The 23,372-nt window shown below is 33.8% G+C and overlaps 1 protein-coding gene across 5 annotated transcripts in view; it reads right to left on the reverse strand.

Annotated features, from left to right (window-relative positions):
- Positions 1–917: 917 nt before the first annotated feature.
- BCLAF1 (BCL2 associated transcription factor 1) overlaps positions 918–23,372 on the reverse strand; it is a 29,819-nt gene continuing 7,364 nt past the window's right edge. The window contains exons 3-13 of one of the 5 annotated variants that reach the window (XM_059400783.1): positions 21,814–21,927; positions 20,182–21,087; positions 18,119–18,784; positions 17,799–17,968; positions 15,360–15,465; positions 14,211–14,295; positions 11,718–11,893; positions 10,405–10,585; positions 9,177–9,323; positions 3,658–3,870; positions 918–3,496 (exon numbers count right to left, since the gene is read on the reverse strand). In XM_059400783.1, coding sequence (XP_059256766.1) covers positions 3,491–3,496; positions 3,658–3,870; positions 9,177–9,323; positions 10,405–10,585; positions 11,718–11,893; positions 14,211–14,295; positions 15,360–15,465; positions 17,799–17,968; positions 18,119–18,784; positions 20,182–21,087; positions 21,814–21,917 — 2,760 coding nt within the window. In that variant the 5' untranslated portion in view covers positions 21,918–21,927 and the 3' untranslated portion in view covers positions 918–3,490. Of the gene's footprint in view, positions 3,497–3,657; positions 3,871–9,176; positions 9,324–10,404; positions 10,586–11,421; positions 11,585–11,717; positions 11,894–14,210; positions 14,296–15,359; positions 15,466–17,798; positions 17,969–18,118; positions 18,785–20,181; positions 21,094–21,813; positions 21,928–23,372 lie in introns of those variants that run through there. The other 4 variants (XM_059400782.1, XM_059400785.1, XM_059400784.1 and 1 more) reach the window with 4 other exon arrangements.

Genomic DNA, 23,372 nt, shown 5'->3' on the forward strand with positions numbered 1-23,372 from the left:
AAGAAAAGGCAAAGTGAATTGGGGTAAATCGGAGGGGGAATGGAAGACAAGAGACTGTGGACTATTGAGAAACAAACTGAGGGTTTTGGAAGGGAGTCGGGGTCGGGGGATGAGTGAGCCTGGCGGTGGGTATTAAGAAGGGAATGTAGTACGTTGAGCACTGGGTATAATGCATGAACAATGAAATCTTGGAACACTGAAAAAATTAAAAAAAAAAAAAATACCTACGTAAACCTTAGAGCAAAAAGAAGTTAAAGGTCCCTAACAAATAAGCATACTTTATTTAAGGAAGGAAACTGGTATAGAACATTAAAATTAACCAGTACAATTCATTAAGTATCCACCGAAAGCTCTTACTTGTCTAACAAAGTTTTAAGGGGATAATTTGTCATTTTATTAAGCAAAATGTATTTGCCTTAGCACATAAATTTCTATGAAAATACTTTTGTTTAAAGTTGACAGAATGGTCCACTTTATATTTCAAATAATTTCTAAGAGTGGCATGGTAAGAATTATACCAGATGTTACTCAAAATGAACGAGTCTGACAAAAGAAAATCCAACTTCTTTAGTTAATGCCCATTACAGTTTTTAAAAAGAGAAGTAATGCTGATTCTTTGTAATATTATGGCTACCAAGTTCCTGTATTAACACAAGAACTGGAGGACTAGACTAGAAATCTGGAATTCCTGTATTCTCTAAAAATAACAGAATTATCCACTATAAAATTTTAAAAAAACGTAAATGGGGTTTCAGGAGTTTTATAAAATATTTATCAGCCCCCCAAAAGCCACAACATACCAGTAATTTTACCAACAGAGGAGCTGGTATTCTAAACTCTATAAATAGGCCATAGAAATCAGTTGTATAGAACAGACACAGAAATAGTCTCAAAATCAGGTAAACAAACAACAGCTATTACCACTTATGACATTTTATTGGCATATGACAATTTACAAGGGTCCCTGTTGCATTATACATCACACTGAGTAAGAATCGTTTAGCCATCTACATTTCATTTGTATTGGGTAATATTTTTACTCAAATTATAATTTAATTCCCAACACTTGATTTTAACTGTGACAAAAGGGAACAAATAATTCCTTAAAGTTGGATGCAATTAGAAAAACATTTTTTGCTATATTATATTAAAATTCCTAGGATGTTGAAAGGTATACACACCTAAGTAAGGACTGAGTCATGGCCTTCTTAAACAGCTTTCTTAATCCTTTCTGGAAATATCCTTTGGTTCACTTTTATTTTCCTTCTCTAGGCAAAAGGAAGTCTGTTAATGCAGGTATCAAAGTTATTATTTTCTGCCATTTGTTAACAAAATTCCTTACTAAGAGGAACCATTCAGCTTTATAATATGTTGTGAAGTGTGGAGTTAAATTGTGGCTTAAAAAACACAACACAGGCTTTCTCATATGCTTGGCTCTGAAAAAGATGTAACATCCACAATGGCATCCTATTGCAGAGTTCTATCACCCTTCCTACTAAATTCTAGTATAATCCTTTCCTCAATTTTGTTTCATAGAATAAAAGTAACCAAATCATGTTTCTTTCTGGGTTAAAGCAATGCATTTGCATTTAAGATATAACCTGCTGTTAGGATTTAAGGAGCTTTATTCCCACTCCCTATTAAATAGTTTCTCAGCAAATTCCCATTCTCCTATTGTCTTAAGTGGAAAAACAAAACTGCACATTTAGATTCATGCACAGAGATTCAAATAATCTAACCAAATAATAACTGTTAAAATAAAAGCTAAACTTATTTGTATAAAATAAAATGATTGTGAAAATTCTCCTGTGTTGAAGATTAAATCCATGTTGCTTTAGCATGTAATTAAGTAGTATTCTGACTAGGAGAAATTAGCTGTGTCCTGATTAATGCAATACAAACTTGCTCTGAAAGTATTTCCTCTGCTTCTCTGTAACAATTTCAGAAAAGACAAAATAGGAGAAATCATGCAATACTAAAGATCCCAGGGCCATATACATCACATAAATTGAGTTTTGTTTTCTTATTTTTCCCTCTTAGCAAATGCCCCTGGCCACAATCTAGGTGCTTGGAGCACTGCAAATCAAGTGAAGATGAAAGATTCATGTACTTAAGATCTTTGAAAGTTCACACTAACAGAATAAGCATTACCTTCTTTTAATGCAAACGTATGCAACTCATTTGGTTGCTGAATTAACAAATGAAATTTGACTAATTTTATATATGCTCATAGAGCAAGACAAACTTAATACTGAAATTTACTATTTCGGATTTTCATCTTAAGAACTATCAGCCTAAACAAAGGTAATTTACATCTGAAAGAATATCTACCTGAAGAATAGAACCCTTGGGAAGAAAAAGAAAAAGCCATTTTATAAGTTGCAACTGAAATAGGGGGAAAAGTAAAACCAAGTTAGACAAATACTGCAACAAACTTCCTGCCAAAATTTTTTATTGAAAAACAAGTTACTTAAAATACTACTAATGAACAATGTTTTGTTTATCTATTTTTCCTTACAGTTAGACTACAAACTAATGTTTCAGCTGTCCAGAAGCTCAAATAAATATGAAAGATATGAAATCAGGTACACCTTTCTAATGTATCAAGTTATTCTGCAGGATAATCCTCTTCCATACCAAGACCAGGATTAAAGTAATACATTTGGTAGGAATGGATTTTTTTATTTGTATTATTATAGACCAGTTCCTCTCTCAACAGGATTAGCTGATATCTAAGACCATGACTCAAACTTTCAAATAAGAATAGAAAGAGAACATTGAATTTTGAGCCCAAAAAGTGAAGGATCAGTTTTTATAGGCCATTGCTTGCTTTCAGTTAAAAAAACAAAAAACAAAACCCCTCATACTTGTGTATCTTTTTAATAGCTTGTACTTTTTAGCGATTGGTAAAGCTTTTTATTCCTCTTAAACATCTGCTGACATGTTAAACTACCTTAGTTTACCAAAGTAAAAACCTTTTCTGTGGTACACCTCAAAAATTAGTCACCCTACAATGTAGTGCGTTTGAATTAAGGAGAATGTTAAACAGATGTATACAGTTAAAATAATTAGTGTGGTCTCTATAAACTTCTGTTCAGGAATTTGTATGTAGAGCTAACGTTTACTTCAGAATAAACATTAACAAACAGGGAAGGAAGAGAATCAGAACTTTCACAGAGCTGTACTTGACCATATCTTATAGACAAAGCGAATTACAATGCATGTAACAAAAACAGTAAAAGTATTTTTTAAAAGTTGATAGTTACAAATATGGTACGTTAACAATTTTCTACTTTATTTCAGTACAATTTTCAACATACAGTCTACTATTTTTCAAGATATTTGAAGACTTAAAACAAAATTTCTATTGACTACTTGCAAACAGTAAAATTTAAGTAAAATGCTTACATTCTTATTTGAAAACAAAAATCAGGTAAAAAAAATGGTGGGTGCAAGTTCTGCTCTCTGTTGCAATCTCACTTCATATTTATTACTCCTAAAAAACAGAGAGAAAAAAAGAGAAAAAAGATTACCAAAAATATGGAGTGAAAATGATCCATAATAAGCACTGTCCCTAAAAATGAAATAGTTAACAAACTGGCCCACCAAACCCACACTGAAGAAAATGTGTCAGATTCACAAGTTGACATTTTCTACCTTTTCTTCTTTGCGTCTGTCCTTCTTTTCTTCGTTATTTTCCATGGTCTCTTCTTCATCTTCAACAATTCCATCCCCTTGGTATTTGTCATGAGTCCATTTTGGACTGCTACCTGATTTTTTGAAGTTAAAGCGCCCTCTGCCACGTTGAAAAGTACCACGACCTCTTCCTCTTTTGGCCCAATAATCCACACCATCATCTCTGTCATCATGCTACAGAGAGGTTAAAAAAAAAAATCATCACTAAAATCTCTTTCTTAAAGGGAAAATGATCATATGCCCACAATCATACTCATGGTATAAATATTCTGAAGACTAGGGTATGTAAGATTGGTAATGTTCTAAAACACATTAAAACAAATCCAGTAACACTGAAGTTTTCGGCAAAAATATTTTCCATTGTGAAAACAAATAATTACATCTTACTTCTTTGTAACCCAAGCTTTGAGAGCTGTCCAACTTTTTGGAGGATTTCAACTGCTAAATTACTGCCAATTTCCAAAGTTCTGACTTTTTTTTGTTCTCCATTATTTCAATATAACTAACTCCACTGACTAATGTACTGCATGTAATTGAGTTCAAATAACCAATCATTTTCCCAAAAATTACCAGTCATAAAGACATTAAAAAGTCATAAAAATATCATTACAAAACTATAAAATTTGTTAAGTAAGTTGTATAAATTATACTTTACCTATAGGAACAGATCTTAAAATCCTACTGAGGTTTAAAACTCAATGAATCTTACATATCCACCTTCTAAGCTAGAGAATTTCACATGCCTGATCATGACCGGATGGTCCCTAGTGTAATAGCTCAACTTATTTCTTCTTAACCAACATGAGGTACTATAGGTTTTTATTACTTTTAGTTATTATCATAACCTTAATTTTCATTAACTATATCCAAATACAGATATTCCTCAAATTACAAACTGTTCCATTAATTAAAACAATCTGCAAACTTGAAAAGCACTTAACTTTCTGGATCAATAGATGAGTATTACATCCCAAAATACAAAACAAAAAACCAAGGTTCTCCTATAATGTAATTAAACTGCTGTCCATCTCAAACTCTCAAGTTTATCACCTATAGAAAAAAATGGAAAATAAAGCAAAATAATGCCCCTAAATGACACAACGGGGATAATGCAAACAATGTTGCATAACCAATGGAATACCTGACCAGCTGTCAAGTCACTAAAACTTCTTATTAAGTATTATGTGATATGAGCACCTTCTCCAAAACACAATATGCTTTTGTGCGTATTCATGTAATACCAATCACCCTCCTGGCATGAGCTGCAAAGCTCAGTTACACAAGTAACACACCATACAAAAGAACAGTTACCAATTTCCAACAACCTATCTTTACCAAACTGATGAAAAGTGACTAGCAAGAGGTGTGTGGGACTCCATAAAAAATCAATTTAGGAACTATAGAAAAGTGTAGATTTCAGAGTATCAGAAAGTTCAAGAGAAACCTGAAATAAAGTATTTTAAAATACTCTGCCACTCAAAATCATACCCACACAACTACATAATTTCAGGCTCCCTTCTGTTATTAGCACAAACTCTAAAGTTTATGTTTGTTTCTGGTATTTACACAGTATTCTATGCATTTGTGGGAAGAAGCAAACGGGTTCTGGAGTCAGAGGCATGGGTTTAAATGTTTCTAAACAGAGGCTGTGTGACTTCCTCATTTTAAAAATGGGAGACAGCTATAAAGGAACATAGTATTAATCTATAGAGTGCCCAGCCCAGTGTGTGACAAGCAAGCACTCAAACAGTGGTGATAATAAGGAGCACTTTCCCTGTATTTACTCATCTAATCCTCAAAGAACCCTACAAAATACTGTTACTAATCCTGCTTTAGATATAAAGAAACCAAGGCAGAAAAACTGAGTTACTTGTCCAAGGCCACAAAACTGGCTCCTTCCACTACTCCCTAGGTCCATCACCCACAGAATACATTTCCCAGATATCCTGGTGGCAGTAAATGATTACCATAAGGCTATTAATAGTTACAGAAATAGAAAAAGCAGAGGCATAACTGAACACTAGAGTTAAACTAGCCATTACCTTTAAATAACCAATGATCTGACACCATATAAAGAAAACAGCAGCTAAATCACACTACTTTTTCAGAGGGTATCCTGACAGCTAAGTGATTTTCATGCTAAGTATACGAACTCTTAATCCTCATATTCTAACTTGCAAGATTTTAGTCCTACAATTTTTAAAAATTACTTCACACGATAAGGGTCGGAGAAGTGAGATACTTACAATACACAAAACACATAAAGGAGGCCATATTAGAACAAGACCTTCTGGGGCGCCTGGGTGGCTCCATCCCCCAAGGATCTGACTCTTGATTTTGGCTCAGGTTATGATGTGAGGGTCCTGAGATGGAGCTCTCCATCTGGCTCTGCGCTCAGCAAATCTGGTCAAGATTTCTCTCCCACTCCCTCTGCCCTTGCCTGCTCCACATGCCCAACCTCTCTCAAGTAAATAATCTTAAAAGAACAAGACCTCCTGAATCCTCTTCCCTACCAGGGATTTTTCTCTTCCTCAAAAGACAACATCAACACTGAGAACCTGTCCACTTCAGTACTTTCCCACTTGCTCCAACTCTTCACATACTCACCCCTCCACAGAATTTCAGGTTCTAAAATAGATTATCTTTCCTGGAGTACTTATTATTACAAACATTACCATATCTTTGCATAAATCCAAAATCAGAGATGAAAAGTTCAAGAAAAGAACGCGACAAATGTTACTATTACTCAGTACTGGAGAAATGAGTGATCAGGTGCTTTCAGAATCTGGTTCTTGGACCCAAGGCATGGGTTTAAATCCAGACCCCTGTTCTACTAAGCATGTAACTTTGGTCAAGTGACTTTGGTCAACCTCTGTACCCCACTGTTTTTCATCTTCTAAAAGTGGAATAAAGGACACATCTCAAAATGATTTTTTATAAGCATGAAATAAGTTTATATATGTAAGACACTTAGGCACCTTTCTAGCATAGTACATATGCTCAATAAATGTTACACTGTTATTATTACTACTAACTATTAACATGACACCAAAAGCTTCATTGTGTCAATTATTCTGAAAGAACCTAAGGGAACATCTGTAGATTTTCAATGTCATCTCTTCTGAATATTTTTGTTTATATTTCTACTTTTAGTAGTAGCAATCTGTATCTCTGCAAAAGCAAAATCTTTTAAATTTAAATATCCATGTAAAAAACTAGAGCTGTCATTTCAATGGTTCATTAATTAAGAACCAAAATAATTAACTATGGGAATAGATTTATAAGAAAAAACATATTAACATTTTAATTTTACTGCTTGTGAACATCAGTCTCTGATAAAATGCATGTTTTATACAGAAATGAAGGTTTTTAAATATAGCCCAGAATAGCAACATATAAAAATGGTACTGCTACTTGTAAGCTGCTAAATTCTTAAAAAATCAGTAAAATTGCCACCTAAATGCCAAACTAAAATATGTCCCAATTTAAGATAAAAATTACAACACCAGATTCTGAAAGAATGCCATAGATAAATGAAGGTCTAGCCTAAATTAAGTATTTGTAACACATTCAGAAGTATTAATTACCATCTACTTGTTCTCCTCTAGCTTCCCTTTTAACTTTCTGATCCTTAACATTTGGTCTCCTCTGGCTTTTTTTTCTTTTTTTTTTTAATGAACACTCCTCACCCCCACTTTTTGACAAGGTGGCCTATTAATCTCTTTCAACTGGGTGATCTGGCCTTGTGTCCTTCTAGATTTTTTTCACTCCATAGATCACCTTATCAACAACCCACTGCACAAGTGCGCTTAATTTCTCCCTGGCACTTCAAGAACAGAACTTAATTATCTCCTCAAATTGTGTTCTTTCCTCTGTATCCCCGATCTCAGAGATTCCTTCATCTCACTATAAACATCCGACTACATACAGGGTCCCTAAGTCCTCCTAAATGTTACGTAACTTTTCTAATATCTAACCCCTTAGCTCCGACAATAACTCTCAGATCTATCTGTACAACCATGGTTTTTCTGAACTCTGGTTAAAACCCAAATTTATAAAGCTATTCTGGCCTTCCAGAATTTGGCTCCTGCTTTTTCTTAATTTTACCAAACTTAAACCAACCATCTAGCCATAGAGTTCTTTCTCAAGATGTTTCACTCCTGCAATCTGCAGTATACCTGCCTATCTTTCAGGCTCAAGATTCAAGCCCAGTTCCTCTAAGAAGGCTCTCCAAATCACTCTCTCCTTTGAAATAATCCTCCATTTCCTGCTTTGGAGGAAAACCACATGTATTCAGAACATTTGTTTCTAAATCTGTTCCAGCCAAGAACTGAAATCATGATTTGTTTTTGCATTCATAGTATCCAGCATAAACAGCAGTCTGTGAATATATAAAGTCTTAAATCAAAAAGGAGATCAATCTTTTAAACTTTCCTATAACTGAATAACATGTCCTTCCCTGTCCACATGGTCAACTCACCCAATTCAAACAAGCTTAAATTTCCCCTTAGAGGAGTGCATATAGAGTAAACTTTATGCATAATACACTTTAAAATTTTTTTCAGACCTTGGTCATTAAAGTACCCAGGAGAGTCAAATAGCAATTAATTTGATTGCCATTCTTCAAACAATATAGATCTAGTTCAGCATATAGCTCTCTCCTCTCACTTAGCAGATAAATTATGGGTATTCAGGTATATTCATAAAAAGCCAAATAAAAGACATGATTCAATACATCTATTATTTTACTCCTTGCTTCTGCAAAACAACTAATCTTCAGAACCAGTCTCTGAAACATGACTTCTCTGAAAAGCTGTAATAAAAAGTAAGTATTTCTGATAACAGTTCTGGTATTTTCTAAAGTGTCTTTAATCATGGGCCGTTTTCTCCCATATCAAACTGCAGAAAATGCCCATCATTACCTAGAAACTCGGGATCCACATCCTCTAGTTCCATCTCTTAGAAAACTGCCTCAGAAGGTATTATATCACAAAGAAGCACCACATTAGTGTAGCTAGCAACTTTTCCAATGTAATTTTCCATCTTCCTTGTCTTCCAATGGAAGTAAACAACCTCCCTGAGATCCTTATTTATGTGTACTGTGAAAGAATTCTTTTTCATTTAAACAGGCAGCTGTGATGGTGAAAGGTAAATCTTAATGAGAAGTTTCTATAACTGTCATTGTCTTATAGACAGACATGAAACATATGTTAGTGTTCTTCTCTGAATGTGGCTATCAAATCAGGTACATTTTAAATTTTACCCTGATCAGCCTATAGGTGCTATCAATGAAGTATAAACAGGACCAAAGGGACCCACATTTTCAAAACTTCAAATCATCTGGGTAATGAATTTTTAAAAGGTTTCCTGCATTATGGTGAAAACTTCTCACAGCAGTGGATACCTGTACTCAAATGTATTCACCCAGTATGCTTTGAAAATTAATGCAAACCAAATAAACACAGATTTCTAACACCCACCAAGAAGTACTTCTTGCTCTTTGGGGTATATTCTGGATCCCATTCCTCTTCCTTCGGTCTCTTTTGAAAAGTAGTATTTGAGTTGTTTGGACCAGTATTTGTCCCAGCAAAAACTCCTCTGGCTCTTCCTCTGCCTCTAATTCGAAACTGATTAACATTAACAAAATTGTTTAGTAATGCAATCAAAAGGTATTTAGTTACATGCAAACTCTAATTTTACTGCAGTAACAAAAAACAAATTCCCTAATTTCCTTCCTAAATTTCAATCTCATAGCCACTGAGGATAAAAAAGGTGGCTATTTGGTATTTGATATAGGCAAAAAATTCTGCCTTTTGAAAGTTGAAAAGGTTAAAAAAAAATGCAGTCAATCTAAGTATTAGCATACTGACTGCACTTTCATGGCCTGAACTAATATTTTTAAATAATAAAGTTGGTTCTTTTCACCTTTACTAGCTGAAAGAGTTGTCTATTTCTTTGAATTTCAATCACAGGAGTCCCAAGTGTTCAACTACACCTATCACCATATAAGCAAAGCTCTTCTCTTTCCTAAATGATCTAATTAATGAACCCTACTAATAATTGACTGGATACTTGCTTACAGTAGGAATCTGAATATAGAAATTGAAGAGTCAAGAAGATGCACTACTACGAAGTCATTAAATAATTACAACAAATTTATGCAAATATGGGGATAATGTGTATGCTATGTAGAATAAAAAGAAAAATTATATGATTTCTGTGATTATACACATATAAGCAAGGACTAGAAGGCAAAACAGGCAAAATAAAAGTAGTTGTAAATACAGAGACTAGGGGTGTTTTCTTTTAATGTTTTAAGGTATCTTTTCAAAAACTAAGTAATTAAAGAATTGGATCTCAATCAATACCTTTACTTGACTCTTGGGTCTTTATGCACTATGCAAAGATACTGACCCCAAAGTTTAAAAATCTAGTTTATGTACATAAATTTTTTTAGAATTAGACAAAAACACTTATTTTTTACTCTGCATACAAAGAAAGCATCATCCCAGCTCCAGCCCCTCCTTCCAACCACTAAATGGCATATCTTGAAGATAAATCAAATACCACTTCACTTTCCAAGACTAGTTCTGACTGTAAGAGTAATGACTCACAACAACATCTAAATCACGTATTTTTAACTTTCCTTATGCATAGTGAGTAATAAGTAAAGTCCTACCAAGAATCAAAGGTATTTCTACTACTTACAAAGGTTCCTCGTGGTCGGCTAACTCCTCCAAAGCCAGAGTATTCTTTCAGTTCATGGTGAGTTTTAAATTCTTCTTCTCTTTCCTTCTTACTCTCCTTTTCTTCTCGAGAACTGGGAGAAGAAGGTGATGCTGAGGATGATGAAGATCGAGAATGATCTTGCTCTCTACTTTTATGTTTACTGCAAAATAAACAAAGAAAACAAAAAAATATGTGCTACTTTAAAAAAGATGAAGACCCTGCTGAATCTTATATAAAAGGGATATTTTTCAAGTCAAAAAAAAAAAAAAAACAAAAAACTATCCCCTATTAAAATTATTACATAACTAAAATGATTGGGTGTTAAACTTTGACACAGTCTGTTTCCATTCTCCTTCAGTTATTTTTTTTACATAACTACTGAAAAACATGCTATAGCCTGCCAGTTAAAAACTAGCAGTCTGGAAACTTCAAGAATAAGGTTCAGTTCTTCAATATTTTTAACTTTTTTGTTGTTGTTATTTTAAGGAAAGGAAAAGAAGAGTAGGAAAAAGTTAAGAATGTTCTTAAGGCCAAGTTTCAAAATGACTGCAGTTTGTACACTCTGGGTGAGAACAGTTGGTATGGTTTGGGCCGTAACTCCATTATAGAAATAAAAAGCATATGACATACAAATACCAGTCATAAATTAAAAAAAAAACACGAGTAAAATCCACCATTTACCTAATGAATAGCAAGAAAACGATTATCTATGATACTAAGTATTCCTACTATTTGACTCTATGATGATCGATTTTGTATGGTTCTAATGCAACACCCTAAAAGGTCATACCTGCGGTAACTCTTACCACTGCTAACAGTATCCATGGAAACATTACTTTGAAAGATAAATACACATTGCTATTTCATAAAAACTAGTCCTTCCTCCCCCCATCTCTCCCATGTTAAACCACTAGATTATCAGTTTAAAATTCTTGTACTCTGGGTGTTATGAGTTGAAAAAGTGCGGAATCAAGCATAACGAACCAAAGTTCTTACACAAACTGTTTCTAGAAATGCACTGCATTGAAGTCCAACCTCCTGATGTAGCCTGGATAATAGGACACATTAATTTGTCATTTTTTTTTTCAGTGTTAGCTTGCTATTCCAAAGTTTTTGTCCTCATCCACCATAAGCCGTGTAAAAGACAAATACATTTTTGCTGTAAAACAAATAATTTTAATTGTTTAAATTTAAACATTCGATTACACAGTCAAAATTGAAAGCAATTAAGCTGACAATTATTAAAGGCTAATTAGAAGCTAAAACCTAACTCACACAGTTTTAACAATTACCTGTCATCTTTGTAAGATTTGTATTCCTTGTAATCTTTTGGAGTTTTTTCCTGCTTTCTTGATCCACTGGATTCCCTGGAGCCCTTGGAATCCCCCCGTTCTTTACTTCTTTCTTTTCTCCGACGATCAATGTCATGCCGAAGATCAGCAGAATCACACCTTAATTTTTTATCTCCCTATAAAAGACAAATGTAAAATACAAATTTCAGAATAGATATAAGAAAAAATATATATATAATAGCCAAATTTTATGCCAGCTTCTAAACTGGTATTTTAGTATCAGAGAAGAGTGGACCATGAAATACTACTTCCACACTTAGTTTTAGTTTTTGTTAAAAAATATGCTAGGTTATTTTGATCAGACATTTGTATACACAGTGAAACAGGACTAGGGAAGTTATGAAAAGCTAATTATCTTGACAGTGTAGTAGGTTTTTATTCAAAGCAATCCATAATAAACTCTGTACAGTAGAATGACATAATTATTTTTCCACTCAGCACATCCTCATTGTCATCACTCATCCTTTTCAAAGGGTTTTTGTTTTTTTTTTTAAAAAAAGCTGAACAATGACAGAAGTTATACGCGATCTGTAATTGTGGTATTGCTTTCTACCTAGAAAGTCAAGGAATCCTAAAGTAATGGTTCTCATTATTTAAGCCTCACTGTCACCAAGCTCTTCCCAATAAGTTGACCAACCCAATAAAAACGACTTCAAAAGGAAGAATTGTGTAATTTCCGTAACATGCAAGTGGAGTATGAGTAATAAAACCAAGTAAGCTTCAATAAGGGTAGAAACAAAGCCAGAAAGAGAATATTCCCAATCCTGTACTCAGTATCTTGGGCCAATATACTGCCCTTTCTCAATTCAGGTATTGCAACGGACATTAGTTTAACTGGGTCACAATTCACCTCCTTCTTGTTCCATTGCTTTTTCAAATACTATATAATTTAGGAAGATGGAAAGAGGCATCTAGGAATGAAGAAAAATTATACATCAGTAAGATGCTAAGCAATGTGGACATCCTTGCTAGTATTCAACAATATGAAGTACTTACTCTGGGAAATCTAGCTACGATATTCATAAGCATTCATAAGACTGAAAGTATATCTCTAAATGGTATCAACTACTCACCCATTTGCTCCCTGGGTAACAAAAAAAGTCTAATCAAGAGGAAAAACCTTCCTTTTTCACTTAGGTATTATATTACCAAGTCCACAAGTAACAAGATAATTTAAGTAAAACTACTTTATAAACTCCAAAACTATATACATTAATTAACACATATTAATTATCCATTCAGATCAGAAAATGAAGGATAAAAAGCAATGTCCTATCCTTATCCATCCATAAGTCATCACTATATTCTCTCCTCCACATGAAAATCTGGTGAATAATGAGGAAAGAAACAAGATACTCACTCTGTCAAGAGCACCAGGATAGACTAAATTGTTGGCAAAACAAAACCAACACTGAACCCAAGATATTGAAAGTAAAAGCCAAGATTAGTATTCACCTGTCAGAATCTGTTTTTCCAAAATCAGTATGCCCCATACAGAGACCACTTTCTTTTAAGCTCTAATAAATTTCGTATCTAGTAAGTCAACAGGATACCCTATTAAAATATTTGTATTATACAACTATTAATAACAGCTTCTGAAAATGAAAGTGCCGATGTTTTCATATTAGTGCAACTATTTAGGTCTGCAAAACATGTGGTCCAAGGGTTAATTATCTTCCAAGTATCATAAAAATAATACTTGGCTACAGCCAAACTGAAACCAGGCAGCATTTCCAAGTCCCCTAATCTGCCTGCCATATGGACTAGCCTACCTAGAAAACACCAATTTGATATCAACAGAATGTATCAGAATCCCCTTAAAAAAAGTCATTCTATTCCAAAGACCTCCCTCCCCCAACATTCACAGGTCCTTCTCTCAAGTTTAAAAACATTCTTCCCCAACCCACAAAAATTCCAACAGTGAGTTTTCATTCCAAATGTTCATTTGTAAATCAGTGAGGAAAGCTCATTTCTTAGTCCAGATCAAAAATGCCCAGAAGCATGGGGATTACTTCTTGTTCTTGCTGTGAAAAACCTAGAAATATTAATTTAGGCATATATAAATCAAGGAATATTTATTCTGGCTCATTTAACCCCAAAACTTTATAGAAAAACCCTACTATAATTTCTATTTTTGCTTTTGTAATTTTTCTACTGCTTGATTCTTTACCCTTTGCTTAGAACGAATTTCTCCTTTCAAATATTATCATTTTTAAAAATTAGTTTTGGTTTTACTTAGATATACAATATAGTGTCAGCTTAATTTCTTTTAGGAAAAACACTACATACACTACCATAAATGCATTTACTTACAAGTTAAAAATAGATGACCTCTGCAAACAAATTTTATCTACACAAACTACACTTAATATATAATATCATTAACTAAGTTGAAAACATTAACATTAAAAAAAATGTCCACTCCAAACATACCTTTTGATTTTCTTCTTTAAAAACTCTCTCTTCCCCTGCTAAACGAGTGTGCTTCCTCAGGGCACTTGGAGAGATGTCAATTCTCCTTAATGTAAAATAAAGTCTGTTTGTAGTCACGTTAACTTTATGGTTCAAAAAATTCCTCACAACTGTCCACTTTAATAAAGGAAATAACTAGACAGTTATTCCTCTCCCAAGTGAACTTTCACATTGTAAGGTTATTAATCTAATTCCAAATGAACAATTAAGAAATAAAAACTATATCCATTAAAAATAAAAATACTTCACATATTTTTACATATAAATAAATCTAACCTTTTAAAACAAACTTAATCATAAAAAACTCATGTTTTAAATAAGTTGACTATTACCATCCTAATTGTCAACCATCATACAATTATACCTCCAGATCCTCAATGAACACACACACAGGGTTATTTGTTCCTAAATATCTCCCATATTTTTACATAATCAGTGGATCTTTAGTTTTATGTTGTGCCTTTCCTTGCCTTTTTTAAACTAGTGTCCGTTTCAACTTCTCAGAGCTTCTTCAGCAGTCACCACCAAAACCCTATCTACTATGACTAAGCACTAGGTATTTTATAACCAATACTAATTGTCACCACCACTCTGCAAAAGAGGCACTGTTGTCCTTATTTGGTAGATGGAAAAAAACAAATGTTCAGAGATTAACTAACCTGTTCATCACAATGCAGTTATGAACCATGCTGTGAACATAACTGCCTGACTTTTAACATTCATGCTCTTATGAAAAACAGTTCTACCTGTTACCAAGCATTTTTATTTTACAAACTTACCTGTAGTAAATTAAATAAAGGGCTACTCTAGGTATCCAACTTCCTCCCCCCAAAAATGTGGTATCTATTGAATTCCTTACTGGGGAGTGCTTAATACTAAATACTTAGTATTTTAAGTTCTAAGAACCTGTTTAAACCAAGTGAACTGAAAATTAAATAGAAACAATAAATTACAAACTTTTCAAGGCTGGAAATACACTTATTCAAGGTATGAATCAGAAAAATAAAGTTCATTTTATATCATGATGACAGCACAGTTCCATTACAATACTGTTTAAACACTATCTTTCTATCAAAACATTTTTATATGCCCCTTCATCAGTGCACATACCTGTGTATCTCAGGGCTCTTTTGCCTGGTACTATGTTCTTCGGTGGCTTTCTGATACGAGGTGAACCTCTCGTTTAGGGTCACTGCAGCTGATTTGAAGTATTGCTCTGTTGATTTAGGAGAAATACTGCCCAATTAGTTATCTTTACTTCAAAAGAGATTTTCATTTGTGACAGAAGGGCATTTGGCAGGTGAAAAGAAAATAAAAATACTCAAGAAACCTAGCAGAAGAGAATCAAGTGTTACAAAGAGCTCCTACTCTGTCCCTTTTAACTTTTTGTACCTCAACTGGTCACCGATACAACGCCCCTCAGAGGGCACTGTCAGTACTACATATAATCCAAGAACAATAAACAGATTAAACTGAGAATCTCTAACTCAATTTGAGTAATGCACTACTACTTCCTCAAACAGAACAGAAAGGAACAGTAAGTGAATGTCCTTACACCTTGCCAATACGAACACCAATGAAATTACTTCAAGTAATCATTTGCAGAAAACAAAAATACTGAAATAACTACACAGTTGATTTTAGTATACTAATAAAATTATTGCATCAAGAACTATGTTGACAACAAAAAAACGGATTTAAGAAAAAACTGAATAGTACCATTTCAATTCAAAAAATATTCTTCAAATCAATTAACACTTATTACTCCAAAAATCTGGCATCTTGGCACCCCTGACAGCATATCTGCTATTGTTCCCTTGTCCTTTTAAATTTTAAAATTAGTAACATCAATACTAGCTTTTAAACCATTCAAGATACGCTCTAAATGTAAAATAGAAAGACGTATAAAGTCATGAAATGTCACATTACGAAGCAAGCTATCTGCTTAACAGGTCAACATACATCTGTGTCAACTTACCGCCCAATATCCAGCACATGTCTCATAACCAATCATTAAAACTTGAAACGGCCACTACAAGGGTAGTGCCTCAATCATAATTCCATGAAACCCAGGAATTTGAGCTAGCAACTCAGTTTTTATGCCATTTTTGCCAGGAAGACAGAAGATTCAACTTTGCCTGTATCTTTCAACGCTATTTTACTTTGAAACATGGATTTTGCCATTTCAAAACATATTCCAGGACCTAGTTACAATGAAAAAGAAAACATCACTGGGCATTTTCAGCTCTGAATTAAGAAAGAGCTGTTCAGATCGGTTGCACAATACCAATATGAAACATAACTACAGTTCTTTAAAAAAAAAAAAAACAAAAAACAAAATACAAAAAAAACAAAAAGAAAATGAAAAAGAAAAAATTTTATCAAAACCTGATCTCAAAATTCAGCAATAAATTGTAAAATGTGGAGACAGGTCAAAAAAAGGTAAAAAAAGAAAAAATGTAAATGTTTCATATTTTATGTACCACAATAATATGGTCATAAAGTGGCTCACAAACCTAGTTATAGCCAAATAACAAAACTCTTGTTACCATGTTTAAATAACAGTCAAAAAGAAATTCATTTACTATTCACCGTTTTGAAACATCAACTGTGTAAAGAATTTGCTAGCAACAAGTTTCAGCTATTACAATGAGTTGTTCTCTTATGAAAAGACAAACTTTTTTTAAAAAATGGCTTTAGACCAACAACCATGTAGCTTCCTGGGTAAGAACCTATTTCATAGTAAGTTGCCTTTTAAACACAGAAAGAAAATAACAAAAACAAAACAACCTAATTGCCCAAAAAGTCATACCCTAAACCTTTGAAAATTATTAGTACCTTTGAGTTAATTACATACTGGTGAAAATTGAGCATCCTTATTTTAACTGAAATGTAAACACCATTATCATCCTCAGGACTTAAAGAAATAAAACTATCATCCTAATTAGTAACTATTCGTAAAATCACTACTCTCCTAACGCATTTTTAAATTTCTTAAACTTTTTTCCCTTAAAAAATTCCAATAAATTCTTTTCCAGTTTACCGTTTAAAAAAGCTAAGTATTACAACAAATTAAGTAACAAAATTATAGGTAGAAAATCAATACTGCTTTTCTGCTGGTTTCAGGTTTCTTTAAAAATTGAAAAAAAATTCTTAATAATATGCAGTAACAATATGGCCTCATCTTTATTATAAAATCTATGCAAGTGCGCATTATAAATCCTATACATGCAATGAAAAATCATCTGTAAGCATTCTGCCCTTCAAGTACAATGATACATTTCAAAGACTTCCCCTTAAATATTTATCAGTTTTATCATGATACAGATTTTTAGAGTGTGTTTCAACTCTATCTGGTATCTCGGTCACTTTGTATTAAACATTTCCAAGGGTCCTGATGTTAGAAAGACTGATCACTCTTTCATGAAACTATTTTTCCCAATTTCTAATGCTATCTACGTAAAACTGCTAGCCCTAGAGTACATTAATTAAAGCCTAACTCTTCATTTTAATTTGCAAGGAATATTTAATTCACAATAGTAAACATACCTTTAACATGATGAACCAAGGACACAATGTGTTGAATAAAAGACTCTGAAGTGCTTTTGCTGGCCTGTGGCAACTTAATGTGGTCAAAGATGGATCGGAATTCTTGTTCTTTCTTGACAGAATGGACAAGTGTACTAGCAAGTAGCCTGTCTTTAGTCAAGGAAGCAGGTCTGGAGCAAATTGGTAACACACACACACACATAACAAACAAAATATACCATTGGTTTGAATATGAAATGGTAGTATGTTCACAAAATAAGATAATTAGAATATTAACTAAATCATCACAGATTATTTTCTGGGTATCAATGTGGAATTACCTGTTAGAATCATCAAGAGGAACAGGTGCCATTTTGAGTTTGACTTCAGGACGATGAGAATCACTGGCTATCATTTTGATCCTAAGTGGGCTCTCCTCTCTGAAAGTAGACTTTTCTCGTGCATCCAGATTCTTGTGTAGAGGGGGACTGTAATCAAAGAGGTCTTTGAGCTTTTCAGACTTTACCTGCTCAGGTGACTGAGTTTCTTTCTTTACTGTTATTCTCTCAGAACTTTTGTCGTCTTCCTTGTGCTTATCTTTTGCAGTGCTAGGCCTTTCCACTACGTAGCCAGTCTCTTTAAGTTTGTAATTTTTTTCTTCTCTAAATCCATCACTTTCTCTGTTGCCTTTCAGTGAAACTTTGGACTTGTACTTGGGTCCTTCCTCCTCAGTATTCCGGTGAGATGTAGTAGCAAAATTTTTACCCTGATCTGCAAGAACTGACTTCCTGAACTGTCTATAATCCTCTGTCTCCTCTGTATCATCCCCTTCTGAATCATTAAACTTTTGTTTTCCAGACTCTTTATCACTAAAGTAATCCAGCGCTTCCTGATCTTCCCATTCTCCCTCTGCCCTCCCTTTCTCTGATCCTTTCTCCTTTGGAGCCTCTTTATCCCTGGTATTACCCCTATCAAGCAGGAATACTCTAGACTCTTCATCTGTGAACCTGTGAATAAGCAGAGAAGAGGATGGTAACTCTGGATTGCATTCATTGTGGATCACTTGCAAACTTATATGTGTTTCCCAATACCACAGGACCACTAATAAAGAAAAAAAAAAAAAAACCTTACTGAAAAAGTGCTTTCTTCAGATTCCACTTCTAAAAAACATTAAAAGCATCCATACAGCACTTATGCACTGAGTTTTTAAATAAATTTACATATTAGACCTGAAGTTTAGAAAGAAAAGCCTTTCCCAAAAACCTGTTCTAGTCATACACCACAATTCTACACGAACAAATCCAATTATCCAGAATTTCCATAGCATGCAACACTGTTTAATTTTTGAGACTAAAAACCATTAATAAAGAGTATACTCATCTATCAGAATTCTATTAATTATACTCAAAATTTCAGACTGTAACACAATCTACTGAAAGAAGGGAGTTCACAAAAGTGAACTTAGTATTATTTAAATACTCTAACTGGGGGCACCTGGGTGGCTCAGTGGGTTAAAGCCTCTGCCTTTAGCTCAGGTCATGATCTCAGGGTCCTGGGATCGAGCCCCCCATCGGGCTCTCTGCTTGGTGGGGAGCCTGCTTCCTCCTCTCTCTCTCTCTGCCTGCCTCTCTGCCTAACTTGTGATCTCTGTCTGTCAAATAAATAAATAAAATCTTTAAATACTCTAACTGAATCACAAAATATTTCATATATACTTTGCTGCAGAAAATGATTCCTGGCAATACTAAGTAGAAACTGTATCAGTGCAACAAGCAATTTAACTGTAGTTTGTACAGCCCTATTCCATAAAAAGCATGCCTGTTCTATTTCTTAGAGTCAATCAAACTACATTAGCAACCAATTTTCAGTTTTTTAGCAATTCTTTAGCAATGCTTGAAATCAGAATTTAAACAAAGTATGCTTCAAACATTACTAGAATAAGAAATACCACTATCTTTTCTATAATCAGATAGTTTTATTAAGTGGCAGCTGCATGTATTAATATCACACATATAAGAATATGTACTATAACTACATTATTTATATGTTACCTTATAATGAAGAAAACAAAATAAGCTTTCAATGCTCTAACACAAAATTCACCTCTGTAAGATCTTACATGTTAACCCAGTTGTGCTTTATGCTACTCAATTTCTTATTTACATTCTTAATTCTGGACTGACTAAAAATGAGTAAAATTAAAAAGAGAAATATAAATTAGTTTCTATTAAAACACTTAATTTCCAAAGTTAACCAGATTAAGTATAAACAACCTGAAATTATAAAGAATTTTGAGTGAAAACAGCTAACTATACATCATGGTGCAATTTTAAGACTTGTAAATCCAAACATAATTTGAAATACAAACATATTAATATTATAATCTAAATACATTAATGCTTACCTTTTTAAGAATTTTCCTGTCTTTGCAGTTTCCTGATCTCCACCATCAGGATAAAATGAAGAACGTCCCCTAGTCTCATCTCTTGGAGCATTCTGTGGTGTGATTGTCTTTGCAGGGCTTCTCCGTGAAGGGATATGATGAATTGGACTATTCTGAGAAGGACTGTATCGACTAGATCCATTTCCAACAGAACCAGACCCAGACCTTTCAGGACTATGCTGAATGGAATGTGAATGCTGAGAGGGCGTGTTTTTTGCAGAGTGGACTGTACTAAGCATGGGGGCATCAGAGCAAGATGAACTCTGACTAGGTGGTGTAGCAATCGGTGAAGGACTATGAGGTGATCTGGGACTATTATCATAAGCTGAAAGGCCAGGCCAAATATCACCCGATGTGGCTGATGATTTGTTAAACTCATCAATAGATTCAGATGGGTCATGTTCAAATGTATCTTTCGGCTCCTCTTGCGATTTACTTTTCAAAGGACTCTCTTCTTGGGGCTCCCCTTCAGCTTTTTTGGTTTGTTTTTCCTGAGACCCTCGTCTTTTAGAGACAGGAGATTTGCTATATGGGGATGAAGAACGAGAAGAGGATGATCTTGGAGACCTAGAAGATCTATATGACCGGCGAGATCTGCTTCGGGATCTTTGAGAAGAAACGGATCTTCTTTTTGGACTCCTGGAACGTGAACGACCTCGTCTAGGACTCCTAGAGTGTCTTCTATTCCAGACAGGTCTATAACCACCTCGATGATATCTCCCTCCTCCTCCTTGATAATACCCTCTGCCCCTTCCTCTGTACCCATAAGGTCGTCTCATTCCTCTATTATTTCTGTAATCTCGGCGATAATCTCTAGAATAAATACGATCTCTACTACGAGATCTTGAATATGTCCTGGAACGAGACCTAGAACTAAAAATGAAATAAATATCAATGCAAGAAAAATAAACTATTCCACTCTACCATTCTAAATACTTATGGTTGAGCATACAAAAATGTACATTTGAAAGACAAAACCTTTCATTTATACAAAAGTAAAGTTTATTGTTTTTAATGAAAAAAGCCTCACTTCTAAGATATACATTGAGAGAATAAAGGCTTGAGGAACAAAGGCAGAGAAAACAGAAAAATATCCAACAACAGAACATAATAACAAATTATAGTAAAGTTATACAAGCACTTAAAGTAATAGAGTAAAAGAATATTTAAAGACATAGAAGAATATTCGTCAGTCAAAAACTACTGCCTAAATGCATACATAATACTGAGACATTAGAATCGGAAATAATGAGAAACTATGAACTAATATACAAAGATGGCTTACTGTCAAATAATTTTCGTGTTACCCAATTATCTCTTAACATTTTAAATTCAAAGAAATTAATCATACATGCAATGTAAGAATCTGAGTTCTGAAGTCGCACTAACTTAAATCAAAACTAAGCCCTGCCACATTGTATCTTGAACAATTCTCAATCTCTCCAACTCTAAAATGAAGGTAAGAATAGGTCCACTTCAGAGTTAAGAGGTAAAATATATTAGTGAGTTTAGCATTGTGTCTGAACACAGTAAGCACTCCATGAATATTTGCTGATCATCATTATTAAAAGAATTAAAAACACAGTAATTCACCTGTATCTCTTCTTTCTAGAATGTGATCTTGATCTTGATCGAGAACTAGACTGTGATCTAGACTTTGATCTTGAAGAATGTGATCTAGAATTGGAGCGACCCATTTCTTTTCTCCTAGTCAATGAGAGAGCAAAAAAGTCAAAAATCACAATTAAAGAAGTTCCACATTCTTATTTATTTTGAAAGAACTAAATTTTACAAGATGTAAGTTTCTTAAAGGATATTTCTCATCAACATTTTCAAATGAATAATAAGACAATTATCCCTATCTATCTTCACCTGCATGACAGGTACTGTATATTGTAGACAGATTTCTATGGACTGCACCACCTATGTGCCTCAATTCAAAAAGTCAGCAATTACAGAAGCCAGAAAGAGCAATACAAGACTATAGCAGCATGTTAGATGTTATTCCCTGCCCAAATCAAATGCCTACCTGTCTTATAACAAAGATAAACAGTACCAGAGTAATAAGGTCAGATAAGGAAACTGAAACAAAGAAAATACAAGTGATAGAATACTAAAAAAAAAAAAAAGAAAGAAAAGAAAAGAAAAAACCTAGCAGACTATCATCCTAAATGCTTTATGGCCTTAAAATGGGACTAAATTAACCACTCCGTGTATGTAACACTACACGATTACACATGAAAATGGACTTATGTGACATTGCTAATTCACCCTGTAGCTTTCTGGTAAGTAGATAAAAAAGGATAAAAGATACACTAGAAGAAGTAGATAAAGTAGAAGAAGTAGATAAAAAAGGATAAAAGATACACTAGAAGAAAGATACTGGAAGTACAAGAAAAAAGAAAAGTTGGGCACCAGTACTCAAACTTTTCTAAACACTACTTAATATCTAGTGCAGTAATTAAACGTCACTGGGTACAGAAATAACAGGACTAAATAATTTAGAAGATCTACTCTTCTCAAAACTACACACACACACACACACCCCACACACACACACACCCACACACACGCCTCCCAAGTGTATTTCTGCTGTAAGTACTTCCAAATTTCCACTTATTACCAAAATAACTGTTTCCATAAAAATGGACTCACTAAACTTCTAATAGCCTACAATTGCCATATGACCAATTTCTCCTACCTAAGAACTGTCAGTATTATGAAAATAGTATTTTAAAGTACTAAGATTGAGTTGAATTACAGAAGAAGCAACATAATGTCTGCACATACTTCATTGAAAACCATAAATGACAAATTCAAGGTTTCAGATATTTCAAAATAAAACATAACTATCCTAAAGACAAATATTAGCCCTACCTTCTCTAAATAAGAAACATATAAAAACAGTATCTTCCTTGGAGTTGTAGTGAAGACTAAATGAGCTAATAATACATGTAAAATCAACTTTAATTACCTTAATACACTAATGCAAGGGTGTTAAAAAGTTAATTTATGGAATTCCTCTTATATGCATAAGGAAAAAAGAGTTATTAGCCTGAGTCTAAGTTGACGTGTTTATAAAAGCTGAAGGAGACACACAACAGAGAACCAAAAGAGATGAAGAGAATCTTCTTCCTCAAGCTTTTAAAATC

This window comes from Mustela nigripes, chromosome 5 (genome assembly GCF_022355385.1).
Source record: "Mustela nigripes isolate SB6536 chromosome 5, MUSNIG.SB6536, whole genome shotgun sequence".
NCBI classification, from domain to species: domain Eukaryota; kingdom Metazoa; phylum Chordata; class Mammalia; order Carnivora; family Mustelidae; genus Mustela; species Mustela nigripes.